This window comes from Quercus suber, unplaced genomic scaffold (genome assembly GCF_002906115.3).
Source record: "Quercus suber isolate HL8 unplaced genomic scaffold, Cork oak 2.0 scaffold_541, whole genome shotgun sequence".
Lineage (NCBI taxonomy): Eukaryota > Viridiplantae > Streptophyta > Magnoliopsida > Fagales > Fagaceae > Quercus > Quercus suber.
The window spans coordinates 441625-457612 of NW_027069989.1; the positions used below are offsets into that span (position 1 = coordinate 441625).

Here is a 15988-nt window from a genome sequence, read left to right on the forward strand (position 1 = left end):
CTAGAACAGAGTCTCGTGAGTGGAGAGAGAGAGAGGCTAGTGAGTGGAGAGAGAGGGTTTGAGATAAAATAATAATAAGAAAAGTAAGAAAATGATTATTTAAATAAAAGAACTGATAGAATAGATGAACTGATGTGGGTACTTTTGTAAAAATGAATATGTAAAATAGAAAAAGTAGGTTTTTAGTGTAAAAATGGATGTGTAAAATGGATGAACTGATGTGGATGCTCTGAGGGGCTATATCTTATTGGTGTCAATCAGAGGGCATGGGGTTACTTCCTTGGCTGGGCTCTCGGTCCATTTACCAGGTCTAGGACCTTTCTCCCAGTGGATTTGGAATTGTCCTATTCTCTCGAATCACCTTACCTCTCAATGGGCTCCTAGTCCATGACCCGTGGAGTTCAATCGGAATACCACCCCCTAAAAATGACTATGGATTATAATATTCATATGGACCACAATATTTGAGGGTTTTACAAAATATTAGAATGTCCACCCTAATATTATAGAACATGACTTTAGAGTGTTTCGGTTGTTAATTTTTTAAATTTGGCCTTGGCCCTTGGGAGTTGAGAGTTGGTACATGGAAGCGAGAAATTATCCTTAGGCATGACACTTGGCAATCATGCTCAAGCTGAGTTATGGGTAAGTTTAACATGTGTTTACCAGTTTTCTCTATAATATATATGTGTGTATATATATATATATATACTAGTCAATTTAGTGTCCGTTTAGAAAATAACTTATTCAATTTTTTGTTGAATTTTTTTTATTGTTGAAAGTATGCTAAAATATACTTATACGGTTATATCTTGAAAAAAAAGTAAGAAAAAAAAAAAAAAAGTAAAAGTTTTAAAACTGTACATAAAAGTTTTTTTTTTTTTTTTTTTTTTGAGGAACAAAAACATATATTATCTAAATAGCAGAAAATATGACACGTCGGTCTAGAAGCCGAAGCCCAATTCATCACTGCGCCAAAGGCCCAATAAAAGCTCACCTTCGTCTTTTTGAGTTATCCATCCAAACAAAACCCAACAAAGCTAAAACCCTAAGAAAAACGTTCTCTGCCTCTCCCATTGAGAAAGATTGCGGCCACTGAAATCTCTAGCTTACAGGTACTTTCGCTCTCTCTCTCTCGCTATCTAATAGTATTCGGAGAATTTGGATCGTATATACGTGTGTGTAAAGTGATTGTTTTTTGTTTTGCTGAGTATTTTTATGTAACTCTTGGTTTGAAACGATTTATGGATTGCTGATATACGTGTTGGTTGCAAAATTGGATTGAATATCTTAGTGTTTGGGTTAAATTTGGATCTGGGTTTGGCTTGGTTAGTGTGGATTCGATGTAAAAATTAAAAATTTGTGAATTTTTTTTTTGGGGTTGGAGAGTGGGGATAGATTTGTGTGGTGGCGAGTGAGGAACTGTTTGATTTGGCATGTTGAAGGTATTTGGTTTTGTTCTGGTGAAAGATCAGGGTTGACCCGGAATTGGTTTAATTGGTAATTTGGATGGTGTTGTTGTGTTGTATGTGAATTGTATGAGAGAGTATGGAAATATGTTGATGGTTTTGGATGAAAGTTGTGATTTTGAAAGAGGAAAAGACACCCATTTGGCCGAAAATTTTGGTGTGTGCGTGCATGTGTGTAGTTTGTAAACTTTGAAGAAGAGAAAAGACAACTATGTATGAAAAATTCTGATGCTTCAGGTTGAAATTTGTAATTTTTGAAGAAGAAAAAGGAATTGGATTTAGTATGTAATGTGGTGTGCGTGCGTGTGAGGATATATGTAAAATTCTGATGCTTAATTTATTGTTTAAAAAATAAAAATAAAAACTGTATGCATGCTTTAGGTCAATTTTTATTTTTTATTATATTTTATTTGAAAAGAAAGAGCCATTCACCCATCCCTTTTGCTCTGAAATGCGCGTGCACACACACACATAACACATACACATACACAAACACAAATGTATAGGTTAGAAATAAGAAAAATATACTTATGCTGGCATCATGAGTCATGACTCTTTGGTTGATATGGAAGGACGTTTAGACTAAGTGCAGGCTTTTAGCTTTTGGTGATTTCTTATTACAATTGTAGAAATGATGAAAATCTTCACTCCCTTTTTTGGAGCTTTGATATTTAGTTTATGATGTGATACAGTGCTTCTATGCACTAGCCTTTGAGTTTGGGTCTGCTGGTAGATAAATAAATTTAGATTTTACTTTCCTTTTTATCTTTTTATTTTTTGCTCCCTGGGAAAACTTGATTTATATTCATCTTTCTTTCAGGTGATTGCTGATTTGATATTGTGATGATATGACGACTTTTGCCAAACCAGAGAATGCTTTAAAGCGAGCTGAAGGTGACTTGAAATCTTTTACCTCTTTTTTTAAGTGTTGATATCATTTTTTTTTTTCTTTCAAAAATGGATGCTATCATGATGTGCAAGCGTTGCATGTATCTGCCTTGAACTTGGATTGAGTAAAAAATTCCTCTTCATCTTTCTTTGCATTACTCTCTTTAACAAGTTGAGTTTAACATTCAACCCAAAATAAATCCCCTTAGCTGGTTTCAGCGTAAGTTGTCTGAAAAATAATGTTTAATGCTGACTGTGTCAGTTATTTATTTATTTTTTTTGGTGGTGGGTGTGAGGAGGGTGTGAAATTTTTGTTTTTAAACACTGTGGGTTGATCAATTTCAAATGCTACATTGCTGATGTATGTTATACAAATGAGAAGGATATCATGTAAAGTAGGAGAATGCATATTGGCTTTATGCTTTCAGCATTTTTATCACATGTATTGTTGTCAATACTTTAAAAAATACTGTCATGCTTATGTTGCTTCTGTCTTGATCCTGTGTGAGATATTTGGACTGACTTTTGTTATCCATGGATGCAGAGCTGATAAATGTTGGGCAGAAACAAAATGCCTTGCAAGCCCTTCATGACCTTATAACATCAAGGAGGTATCGAGCATGGCAAAAGACTCTTGAAAGGATTATGTTTAAATATGTAGAGCTCTGTGTTGACATGCGGAGGGGTAGGTTTGCCAAGGATGGTCTGATTCAATACCGCATTGTGTGTCAGCAAGTGAATGTTAATTCTTTGGAGGAGGTGATAAAACACTTCATGCATCTATCCACTGAGAAAGCTGAGCAGGCTCGTAGTCAGGCAGAAGCCCTAGAAGAAGCTCTAGATGTAGATGACCTGGAAGCAGATAAAAGGCCAGAAGATTTGATGCTAAGTTATGTCAGTGGAGAGAAGGGAAAGGATAGGTCTGATCGCGAACTTGTTACCCCTTGGTTCAAGTTTTTGTGGGAGACCTATAGAACAGTGCTTGAAATCTTACGTAACAACTCAAAGTTGGAAGCACTTTACGCGGTAGTTCCTGCCTCGAACAGAATTTCTCTTAAAGCTTTATTTCACTCATATAAATATTCATGTGTGAATTTTGGCATGGTATTATCATTGAATTTAATAATTCAATAATATGATAGATGTCCTTTAGAATTACGTTAATTGTTGGGATTCTATAGCATTTTACTTCTGGCATAGAAGATTTGAGTTTCTTGTAGTTTATCCATGGGTACCTTGTCTTAATGTCTGAGCAAGAGGGAGTAGTCTAGACTCTAGTAGGTCCCACCTCAAACAGAATTTCTTTTGGCATGGTATTGTCAATGAATTTAAGAAATTCAATAGTATGATAGATTTTACTTAGATTTGTGATTTTCTTTTTTTGGGGGGTGGGGGGGGATTCTTTAGCATTTATATATGGTTTAGAAGATTTTTGTTTCTTGTAGTTTATCCATGGGTAACTAGTGACTGATCAAGAGGGAGTAGTCTAGATGTATTTGAAAGCCTGTTCTTGTGGGAATTTGCCAAAATTAACACTGCAGAATCTTAGTATATTATTTTAGAATTTGTTCCCCTTATTTCTCTCTTTTCTTTCTTGAACACTGCCAGACAATAATATATTATGTTATGCTTAAAGTTTAAATAATTTGAGGTTTCTTTGCTTCCCATTGATAAATGTATTCAGATATATTTTGGACTTACATTTGTGCTATTGCACAATAAATCAATATTTTTTATTTTTTAAAACTTTTCTTCTTGTTGCATCTTTCTCTTGGAAAAAATTTATACATTGCTTTTCAAAAACACTTGCTTTAACTTGATCTGGCATGCCTGGGCTTTTTACCTAGGCTCCATGAGGCCTCTGCCCCAAAGTGCACCTATGAGCTTTTAGGTCTTTATTTTGCCAACTCTACTAGATTTCTCAGGCATGATATTTTTGTTTGTAATTTGTTGGCAGATGAAAAGTATTGGGTGAAAAAAAATGTGATGTTGACTTCCTATTCCTCTCAATATATTTTATTCTTATACCAGGTCTTCTCTCATATTCTCATTGGACGGTGGGTTGTCCATCATCACTAAACTACTGCCATATTTATTACTATGAATGAGCATTACATACATTCATTGTTGAGTGTGTGGTTTTATGGTTTGTGTCATGACTATTACATGCCATATCGATGTAAAAAAAATACGCATCTTATCAATGGAAAAAGAGATGTTATCTTAGAGTTTTCAAATGTGGTGTGTAGATGACAGCACACCGGGCTTTCCAGTTTTGCAAGCAATACAAACGGACAACAGAGTTTCGTAGGTTGTGTGAAATTATCAGGAATCATCTATCTAATCTTAACAAATACAGAGATCAAAGGGACCGACCTGACCTATCTGCACCTGAGAGCTTGCAGCTGTATCTTGATACAAGATTTGAACAGCTAAAGATTGCTACTGAACTTGAACTGTGGCAGGTATCTGTTATTTTTCTGTTTGTATTTCTGTATTTTTAGAGGGGAGACAATAATTCATGCACAAAATTGTCAATTTGTATTTTGTGATGGGCACATCTTATCTCTCTCACAATATTGTCATTTTGTTTGCTGCAGGAAGCTTTTCGTTCTGTGGAAGATATTCATGGATTGATGTGCATGGTTAAGAAAACCCCCAAGTCATCTTTGATGGTGGTTTATTATGCCAAGCTAACAGAAATTTTCTGGATCTCATCTAGCCATCTATATCATGCTTATGCGTGGTTGAAGCTTTTTACCCTTCAGAAAAGCTTCAATAAGAATTTAAGTCAGAAGGATTTGCAATTGATAGCATCATCTGTTGTATTGGCTGCACTCTCAGTGCCGCCCTATACTCACAGACGCGGTTCGTCCCATTTGGAACTTCAAAATGAGAAGGAACGCAACTTGAGGATGGCTAATCTTATAGGATTCAATCTTGATCCTAAAGTTGATGGTGGAGAAGTGGTAATCTGATTTGTTCCATTGAATTTGCTTTCATTTGATATCTATTATCAACATTTTCTCATCCTGACAATGTACTCTTTGCAGCTATCACGGTCAAACATTCTCTCAGAACTGGTAAGCTCGAAATGGTTGCTTTACTGAGGTGTAGTTTTGTTTTGGTGTTATTTTATTGTTTCTCTAGATTATGGTCTTCTTATGATAAATGTTCAAAATGCTTAATTGTCCATGACCTTTGATTTCTTTAGTTTATGGAATCGGCTTCTTTAGTTATGTAATTTATTGGGTGATACATTTGTATTTTCTAAATTGCCAGCTGAACATGTAGATTATCTTTTTTTTTTTTTCCATATTCTACTCACCTACATCCTGATTATTTTTTTGTGCTATCATCTCCTTATCCAATCATTATAAATTCCTTGATATTTTAATTTTCTTTTAGAGAAAAAACAATGTCTATATATGTTGTCATTAATGTTTGAAGAATAGGTATTGATAAGTTATTTTTCATGGTTACAATCATAAGTATGTAGACAGATCTGTCACTATTGACATATGAAATTTTGGAATATCTTGTTTGAGTTATTGAAATGCATCCATTGTGCATGTGTTGGTACGTTTTATAAGATATGTTGGATGAATATTCTGTACATGATTGTTTGCTTTCAATATTTCTGATTTTGCTGATGATTTCAGGTGTTGAAAGGTGTATTGAGCTGTGCTACTCAGGAAGTAAAAGATCTTTATCATCTACTGGAGCATGAGTTTCTGCCTCTGGATCTTGCATCAAAGATACAGCCCTTGTTGGTTAAAATTTCAAAGCTTGGGGGTAAGCTTTCTTCAGCTTCCTCTGTTCATGAAGTTCAACTGTCTCAATATGCTCCTGCCCTGGAAAAGCTTGCTACCTTGAGGTTGCTTCAGCAGGTGCATTCTTGTGTTTGGTGTCTTGTTGTTATTATGTGCATTATACCCTTCTTTTTGTTGATAGTCATTATACCCAACCTTGTGCTCGGAATTTTAGTTTTCCTTTACTAATTTTTCTCTGTTTTTTCCCCAGGTGTCTCGGGTGTATCAAACACTGAAAATTGAGAGTTTATCTCAGATGATCCCCTTTTTTGATTTTCCTGTTGTTGAGAAGATCTCTGTAGATGCTGTTAAACATAATTTCATAGCTATGAAAGTTGACCATATTAAGGGTGTTGTATTGTTTGGTAATTTGGTAAGTTAACTCTTAACAACCAAACTCTGTCTCTGCTAATTTCTTTTCCATGATATACATTTGCTAATTAACTATATATATATATATATATCATTAGAACTTAGAAATATATTTTGGAAAACTCAGATTATGACTGACCCAAGTATTAGAATCTGATTCTGATGAAATATCTTTTAATATTGTTACTTGGGATATTCATCGAGGAGTTTAAAACAGGTGATAGAATTCTTTCAGCCAAACAGTTCTCCAATCAGCTTGTTTCTTAAGTTTCTGCCATTTGGTTGGGTTTTAATAAACATATTTTAATGCTAATATTGGTAATTGGCACATGAAATAATTATTTTAGCGTTACCAAGCTCCATCTGATTTGCGTTTTGGGTGATATTTCTTTCATTCTTGCTGACAAAAGTAGTGTAATAGTTCTGGTTAGAATTTGATTGATCTCATTGGATTTAATCTTGCAGGGCCTTGAATCTGATGGTTTCCAGGATCACTTGACAGTCTTTGCTGGTTCATTAGATAAAGCAAGGACCCTGATTTATCCACCTGTAAAGAAGGCATCAAAGCTAGGAGAAATGTTGCCTGGTTTGGCGGATCTTGTGGATAAGGAACACAAGAGGCTTCTTGCTCGAAAATCAATCATTGAGAAAAGGAAGGAAGAGCAAGAACTTCTACTTTTGGAAATGGTACATCAAATCTGCTATCTGAGATGGTGTGTTTAATTTGAATCATTTTTCCAAATCTGAAAATGAGTTAAATTTTGTTAAATTTTGTGTGCTTCCAAGGAACGAAATGCAGAGTTGAAAAGGAGAAAGCAACAGCAGATTGCTGAAGAGGAAGAGAAGAAGAGGCTTGCATCTGAGGTTGAAAAGAGGAAGAATCAAATGATCCTTGAGGAAATCAGAGACAAGGAGCTTGAGCAAGCAAAAGCTCTACTTGAGGATGTTGGAAAGCAGCGCAAGAAGAAGATAAAGAAGTCGTTTTTAGATGGAGTGAGTTAAAATTTGGTCTCATGTTATCTTTATGTGGCTGGTACGAGCATATGTTAATGATTGTATGTGTACACAGGAAAATGTTACAAAGCAAGCTATAATGGAGATGGCCCTGAGTGAACAGCTGAGGGAGAGACAGGAAACAGAGAAGAAATTACTAAAACTAGCTAAAACCATGGATCATTTGGAAAGAGCAAAAAGAGAAGAGGCAGCTCCCTTGATTGAAGCTGCATTTCAGCAGCGTTTGGTGGAAGAGAAGGTGCTTCATGAACGTGAGCAGCAGGTACTTTAATTCTCTCTCTCTCTCTCTCTCTCTATATATATATATATATAGAATGGGAATAAAAAATTTCCTCTCCCAAACCCCACAAAAGGGGAGCCTTGTGCATTGTATATAACTTTTATATCTATGTATGTACACATATATGCTTGCACACAGTTGTATATGGTGTAGCCTTTATCTCAATAATTTAGTCATTCCTCCACTTCCCAGTCCTTTTGCCCTTGCTGCTTGTAGATATGTACTGTATATGAAGAAGCTGTCTTTTCATTTGTTGTGTTATTTTATGTTCCAAGTTGCAATATAAAAGATTGTTGTCCAATATACTCACTTTAATTCTTTGTGCTGCTTTGCAGCTAGAGGTTGAGCTTAGCAGGCAGCACCATGATGGGGACCTCAAGGAGAAGAATAGGTTGGCAAGGATGTTGGAGAATAAGGTCAGTTGAGTTTTAACTGATCTGTCTAGTCATGATATTGGTGGAAATTTGCTTTTAGTGTGCTTGCGTGCATGTTCATATCTGGCCTTTGTGTTGGCATGCCATCTTTCTACTAATGTTTTTCAGCGTGAGTGACTTTGACGCTAAGTCAAATTCAATATTTATCCTTTATTGCACAGACAATATTCCAGGGAAATGTGGTGCATCGTCGGCAATCAGAGTTTGACCGACTTAGGGAGGAGAGAGAGAGGCAAATCCAGCAAATGCTTCAGGCCCGTCGGCAGGAGAGGGATGCTATTAGAAAGAAAATATTTTATGTGCAGACTGAGGAGGAAAAACAGAGAAAGCTGCTGGAAGAGGAGGAAGCTCGCAAGCGGGAAGGTAGATTTTTATACAAAATAATATATATGTTGATGGAGACTTTCTGAGAAGAATTTAAAACTTCTTATGGGAGCGATTTTGCTTCAGAGAAGTCTTAACAGTTACTTTTCATTAATTCAATTGCTGCATTCCCTAATTATTTTCAGGGAATGCTTTCCCTTCGAAAATCCTGAGATTTTCCAAGTAAATACTGTGTTAGATTATTTGGCGCCTGTTAATAGGATTCTCACACTGTCTAGGATTTTTGTGTGTTTTGAATGTATTTTTAACTGGCATCATCAAACATGCAGAGGCTGAGAGGCAAAGGAAGATAGAAGAAGAACGCAGGGCAAAATTGGATGAGATTGCTGAGAAGCAAAGGCAAAGAGAGCGGGAATTAGAGGAAAAAGAAAGGCAGAGGAGAGAAGCACTCTTGGGTAGATCAACTGACGGGCCTTCTAGGCCTTCTGAGCCTGTTGGTTCCCGCCCATCTGAGCCAGTAGCTACAGCTCCCGCTGCTGCTGCTGCAGCTGCAACTGGTGCTGGTGCTCCACCATCTGCTGGAAAATATGTACCTAGGTTCCGGAGACCTGAAGTCTCTGTGCAGGCACCTCCTTCAGAACCAGATCGATGGAGCAGCAGCCGGCAGGATGATCGCACGTCCCAACCCAGTGATAGGTGGCGGAGTGATGACCGCAAGCCCTCTTTTGGTGCTGGTGGTGGCTCAAAGTCCACTTGGTCCTCATCTAGAGTCCCTCCACGTGGCGGTGGATCAGCACGCTGATCATAGAGGATCTTATTTGATTTGCATGAACAAAGGTCAATTTTGATTCCATCAACACATGGACGGTTTATTGCAAGCCAGAGAAAATAATCCCTGTGCTTTATTTTTAGCACCTCCAGACCTGGTTGAGTTGTTTCATCTCTTTGTTTTTTTAATGTAGTTATCTTTCCCTCGCTGTTTTCATGTCAAGGCAACCTACTGAAATATTTATTGTAATCTGGAAGCTTCAGACTTGATAGAGTTATCTATTTTAATTATTATTTTCATCCTTATTTTCTTCTCTTTCTTATTGGGTTCATATATTTCTGTATTATTTCATTTTATGTGCCATTGGAAAGAGTGAACTTCTTGTCAGCCATTTCTTGTAATTTTATGAATATATATGGGGGAGGTAGATTTGAATCTTGGCTCTCCTCATAAAGGAAGGAGACTAGATAATCAAGTGCTTTTTACTTCCAGCATTAATCTGCTAAATGCTTGAACCTTGCGCTATATAATTCAACCTCTAAATCACATAATCCTAATCAATAAGCAAGTTAATAGCACAAATCATAGATCCTTGAGGATCATTGTTCCCTCACAATGAGTGGAGATGATAAACTTATAATTAATGATTCTTCCATCTCTATGCACCCAAAAAATAAAAAAACATTTTTCTTTCCATTTGAGGTTTATTTTGTTTCCAACTAGTAAAAAAAAAAAAAGGGAAAGAAAGAGAGATGGTTCTTCTTCTATTGATGGTCCATTTCGCCTATAGGCTGCCATACGATGGGAGCTGAGCTTTTTTCCTTTTCCCAAAGCCTCCCTTATTGGATGATGTAAAGTTGTAAACCCGTCATATGTCAATTGACAATTGCCTGGTGCTCTTCAACTTATTGTGAATCAATATTGGGTTATTTATACATACGTAAAGGATGCAAAAAATGTGGAAAACCGAAATGTCTTTCTTATGTGATTTCTTTCGAATTATTTGACTACAATGTCCACGGAAAATATGTCAGTAAGTACAAGCGTACTAGAAAAATTAGAAACAATTCAAGTACTTGAAAAGACCAGTTATATTAAAGTATTTTTAATTTTTTTTTTTTTTTTTTAAGGTTATATACTATAGTTTTGTTGGATAAACAAGATTCGATTTTATTTATTCCACTCTTTTGGGTTGGGAGAGCATATTTTCATTAATTTATTGGGCTTAAGAAATTATACTGAGCAAAAATATATCTGTACTTATAAAAAAAAATAAAAATAAAGCCTAAAGAGTTATAAGATCAATAATCTAACTTTTAGCCCTTTTAAAAAAAATAAAGTTGTTCTTAGTATTTTGTCACACATTTAGCATTAAACACAGTAAAATATTATATTTTTTATCTCATATTTAACAAATAAGCATATAAGTTTAATAAACTAACTTTTAGTCTTTTTTTATATATTATTAAATAAAGTTGTTTTTAGCATTTTGTCCTATATCGTTTATCTCATATTTAACAAATAAGCTACTGGGATACTAAAATAGCCTACTAACTAAAGATAAGATTTTAAGAAATGCCTGCAATCTATATTGATATTGTACTTGGCTCAATTTTAATTTGATACTTGGGTTCATATAAGAGGCCTATAAATGGTCCAAATTTCACTAGAGCCCTGGCTGATTCTTAAAACTTAAAAGTTAAAAACTCAAAATACGGGTAATAACAAACACATACCCAATACAAAACGGACCATCCATGACCCGAAACTCTCCACCCAAAACCCTCCTTCAACCCTTCGCTCTTTTTGCACTGCCACTGAGCTGAGTTCTTTGCCCAAAAAATGAGTTCACTCGCTGGTCGATTCTCAAAGCTTCTCAGACCCTTTAATTCTACCACACCCACTTCTTCTCTTGGTTCTCTCTCTCTCTCTCTCTCTCTCTCTCTCTCACACACACACACACACACACATACACACACATTTTTATATACATGTTTGTTTGTATGTTACATATATATGAAATGGGTAGCTTTTGTTTTGATCATTTAGGTGATATAGACTTGATTATAGTACTTTTTGTTTAAATGGCTGTCTTTTGTTTTACATTGAAAGCACCATTTTACGTGAAAATTTCAACTCAAACACACACAGACACAGTACATGTATGTAGAAGTGGATTACTTTGTTTGTTAATTAAATGATAAAAAGTTGAAATTCGTGTACTTTTCTTCATGGGGTTTTTTGGGTTTAGCTCAAATTTATTTTTTAAGTTAAAGTCTTTTGTAGTGTTGGAAATAATCATCATGTTGGTACTTGGAGGACTTTTATCAAGTATTTGATACGCAAAAAAAAAAGATTGAGGTTTTCCTTTAAATTTTGGTAATGAGCTGAAATTTGAGAATTATTGGAAATGAGTGTGTTGGGTTGACATTGTATGATGTTTTTGTCTTATGGCTTTAGTGGTTAGCATGCAAGAAAGCTCAAAGTCCTGGTATTCGACTATGTCATTTGATGGTGATAATGATGGTGGAAAGAAGGATGGACTGGAAGAAGATTTTGATGACTTGCTTGGTGACAAGACAGAGTCACAACCCCAAGGTGTGGATCCTAGAAGGGGTTGGGGCTTCCGCGGCGTGCACAAGGTATTTGATATTAATTTTCAGTTAAGAAATAGAAATGGTTTATCTAGAAATTGAATGGCTCTATTGCATTTTACTTAACCTTTGAGAGTGTAAAATAAAAGCCTTGTGTTGGCAACTGTTGAAAAATATGATTTGTGGACTAAGGATGGTAGGAGATAATTATTGGGTTGCCATGGGGTGATCAAAATACTGTTTCATTTGTGTGTGTGTGTGTGTGTATGTGTGTTTGTATACATATTTGCCATTGTGTTCATGATTTGTGACAAAGACACCTGTTTTCTGTGATTGAACCACTCTTAGATCTGATCTGTACAAAAGTGATACATAAAGCATGAAAAATAATTCCATTTTTATGGATCATAGGAATATGTCCTTATCCCTTTTGCTGGTTGCTAAGAAAATTGTGGAAAAAATAAGCATTGAATATTGTGAAATTTCCTTCGCTTTAGAAGTTAGAACCTTAGCAAAGAGAATTACACTAAATCAAGTGTTAGAAATTTTTTTTTTGGCCATTTGAGTTGTTAGGACACCAAAACCACATAAGACATGATATTTGATATTTACTCTTTTTTCCCTCATGTTTTGAAAATGGGTTAGGCATTCTGCTCACATGTGTTCTATCCAGTGGATAATTTGACCCACTATGTAGTGTTTGTATACAGGCAATTATATGTGGAAAAGTTGGGCAAGCCCCTGTGCAGAAGATCTTGAGAAATGGTCGAATGGTTACTATCTTTACGGTTGGGACAGGGGGCATGTTTGACCAAAGAATTGTAGGAACAAAAGACTTGCCTAAACCAGCGCAGTGGCATCGAATTGCTGTGCATAATGAACCACTTGGGGCTTATGCGGTACAACAACTTGTTAAAAAGTATGCACCCATTCTTTTGAGAAAAACTGAATTCATCATTTAATGTGTCTACCTAATGCTTGGATCTTTAATGCAGCTCTTCAGTTTATGTTGAGGGGGATATTGAGACTAGAGTTTACAATGATAGCATCAACGGCGAGGTTAAAAACATCCCAGAGATATGTATTCGTCGTGATGGTATGTAAACCTGTATGCATTTGTTTTCTTCTGTTGATTCTATTTATTGGTAATTTAACTCACACCCCACTGGATACAAACCTGTGAACTCTAACCCACCGTCTCATACCTAATGGGGGCAGAAGTGCCAGTCGGGCTAAAGCCCATCGGCTTCTCTGTTATTCCTTTATAAGAGACAAATTTTGATTGTTCTCAGTTTTCTATGGTCTAATTTGATGTCTCTGGTGCCCCTTTCATAGATGATATACCCATTTGTTCATTATCTTATCAGGAGGGAAAAAAACGCGTATACGTCCATTATGCTTATGTTTATCTAACTGTTATTCTCACCAAAGAAACTAGGGAATTTACTTTAAATATTGTGGATCTTTGAAGTGCGTCGATACTTAACATGTTTGACAAATGCATATTGAAGGACAAAAAATTGAATTTCAGTTTCCCACATGGGTGTCAAGTGTTGATGCAGCAATACCAAAATGGTTAATACAGCTTAATTATGGAAACAACCTTAGGTTTCAATGTTAAATAAAGTCTAAAAGGTGAACACATGAACACACACACACACACACAAAAGAAAAGAAAAGAAAAGAAAAGAAAAGGAAGACAAAGTTTAAGAGTGTCCTTGGGTTGTAGATGGAACTTATTCATTTATTCTCTTTGATATTAGAAAGTAACATGGAAGTCCTTATCATGTGGTTTTACCCTACAGGGAAGATTCGCCTTATAAAGACCGGAGAAAGTCTCAGCAGTATATCCTTGGATGATCTTCGTAAGTTTTCTTGTTTTACCTAATGTTCACTTTGTGAAATGCTCCTCTAGTACTGTGAAACTTACTCAATTATGATATTTGTATTGGGAAATAAATATTCTGCGGAAGACTTTATTAGTTTTTATTCAATTATTGTTGTTGTGTGGCATAACTTCCTGTTTATATATATAATCAACGTGTCCATCCCTTACTGACAGGAGAAGGATTGCTTTAGTTTAGAGCCAATATGCACGTTCTGGAAACGACATTCTTGGAAAAGCGAGCAGTTGAAGCCTCTAACTTCTGTAAGAATCATTCTGTAACCAGGGTCTCTGACCTGGTTTTTAAGCTGGTCCCTTTTTTTCCTGACTATTTAATGAACGCTTTGTTTAAGTTAATAGAAACCTCAAGAGCTTGAAAGAACATTGGATTTCTGGCTGAGATTACCAGTTTGACCCCCGTTTTACACCTCTATGTAATGCTTTGATTCTCTGTAAATTATACCTTATACTATTTCCTTACACAGTTCTGCATTTTTATGTGTAATGCCTTAAATTGTGTAAATTGGATTGTATGACTGTTTGTTGCGTTGAACGTGTGTTGAGTCCTAGGAGTACTAATTTGACTTTTCCTTTTTGAGGTACAAGGTAGATGTGGCTTGAGTCATGGAAAATAGAGTATAGAGCTAACATGGTAAAACCGTGTGGCTCAGGGACACTAAGCGCAACGTGGCCCCTGATGAGGAAGTCTAGGATTAAGTAAGGGGGATTGTGATACCTAGACTCTGTATTTTTTGTATTTTGTAACTTTGATCCTTTGTGTTCAGCATCGTGAACTCAAAGCTCTTTTAATAAAAGCGCAGTACTTACCTATAATTAAAAAAAAAAAAAAAAAATCTAGACTGTGTGGATTGGATTGGGTTGTATGAGTGTGTGTTGCACAAGTGTGTATAGAGTCACACATCGGACATGTACTAGATTAATTTGAGCTAAAAAAACGATTATTAGGACCCCCTAAGTTGACTAGTCCTAGGGTATTAGCTTTAGCGTAGATGAGGCCAACGCTTTCTTCGGGTCATAACAATAAGTTTTTTGATTAGTTTAATGTGGAATCAACCTTTTTTTAGTATAATATAGTTGAGATGTATGCAGTTTGGATTGAACAAGAATTAAAAAAAAAAAAAAAAATCATTTGATCCTTTAGTCTATTGTACGAGATATTTTTAATCCTTAAGCATTTTCTTTTTCCTTTTGTCTCTCTTGGCGAATGTCTTAATGCAAGTTCTAATACTTAATGGCCAATTATTGGATGGATTTTCTTGGTATAAAAGGGGAAGAAATGGAAATTCTTGAAAAATGGCACGCATATATATATATATATATATAGATATATTTTTGAGTAAATAGTAACATTAGTGTTTTAAACCAGGTTTATAATATATTACTAACCAGAGTATAACTATAAAAGGGTCTAACATTTGTAGTTGTAGACTGGGGTTATAAATAGCGGACACTAAACATACACAACTAATGTGAGATAAACATTCCTAATTTTTTTTAGTAAACAATAATACTTATTAGAACACACGAAAATAGTAATATTAGTGTTTTAAACACCCCCCCCCCACACACACACATATATGTATATATATAGCTGAAGCGTATCATTTATTATGGCTATGCTTATATTGCACCATCTCATCCGTCACGTCATTAGTCATATAATTACTATTTTTCTTATCGATTTTTCATTCCTAAATTTTGTTGACAATATTAAATATATAAATAGATTAAATTTACACATTCATCTTAAACGGTTTTAACTTTACATATTCATCTACTTTAATTTAGATATGTATAAGTAAAAAATAAAATCAATGAATAATCAAAAGCCAAAAACAATGTCTATACATATCTATCTATACTATATATAAAATAGAAGCTTTACAATAAATTTATAAATCTATTTTCCACGTCATTAGAGTCCTTTTTTTTTTCTTTTTCTTTTTTGTAATTTTTACTTTATGTAACTTTTCATCTTTTTCAACTATTGTTTTCTTAGTTCAATCTTTCATCTCCTCCAATCATTATCTTTTTAAAATTTTCGTTTGATTCTTTTATAAATTTTTAAATTTTCTCCATCTTCTTAAATTCTAGCGTTTCTAAATTTTCTTAATCATTGTCTTTTT

At 35.0% G+C, this 15988-nt stretch overlaps 2 protein-coding genes across 2 annotated transcripts; both read left to right on the top strand.

Moving 5' to 3' along the window:
- Window positions 1-987: 987 nt before the first annotated feature.
- Window positions 988-9667, top strand: LOC112024320 (eukaryotic translation initiation factor 3 subunit A). The gene is made up of 14 exons (XM_024056958.2): window positions 988-1115; window positions 2290-2363; window positions 2902-3383; window positions 4607-4822; window positions 4958-5326; window positions 5411-5440; window positions 6020-6247; window positions 6381-6542; window positions 7007-7228; window positions 7328-7534; window positions 7611-7817; window positions 8171-8251; window positions 8431-8632; window positions 8923-9667. Exons 2-14 carry the CDS (start codon window positions 2318-2320, stop codon window positions 9393-9395), a joined length of 2925 nt encoding a protein of 974 aa, XP_023912726.2. The 5' UTR covers window positions 988-1115; window positions 2290-2317; the 3' UTR covers window positions 9396-9667.
- A 1378-nt stretch (window positions 9668-11045) lies between these two features.
- LOC112024356 (single-stranded DNA-binding protein, mitochondrial) lies at window positions 11046-14339 on the top strand. Its single transcript, XM_024056993.2, has 6 exons — window positions 11046-11277; window positions 11823-12004; window positions 12667-12875; window positions 12952-13052; window positions 13762-13821; window positions 14019-14339. Exons 1-6 carry the CDS (start codon window positions 11205-11207, stop codon window positions 14033-14035), a joined length of 642 nt encoding a protein of 213 aa, XP_023912761.2. The 5' UTR covers window positions 11046-11204; the 3' UTR covers window positions 14036-14339.
- The last annotated feature ends 1649 nt before the right edge of the window (window positions 14340-15988 follow it).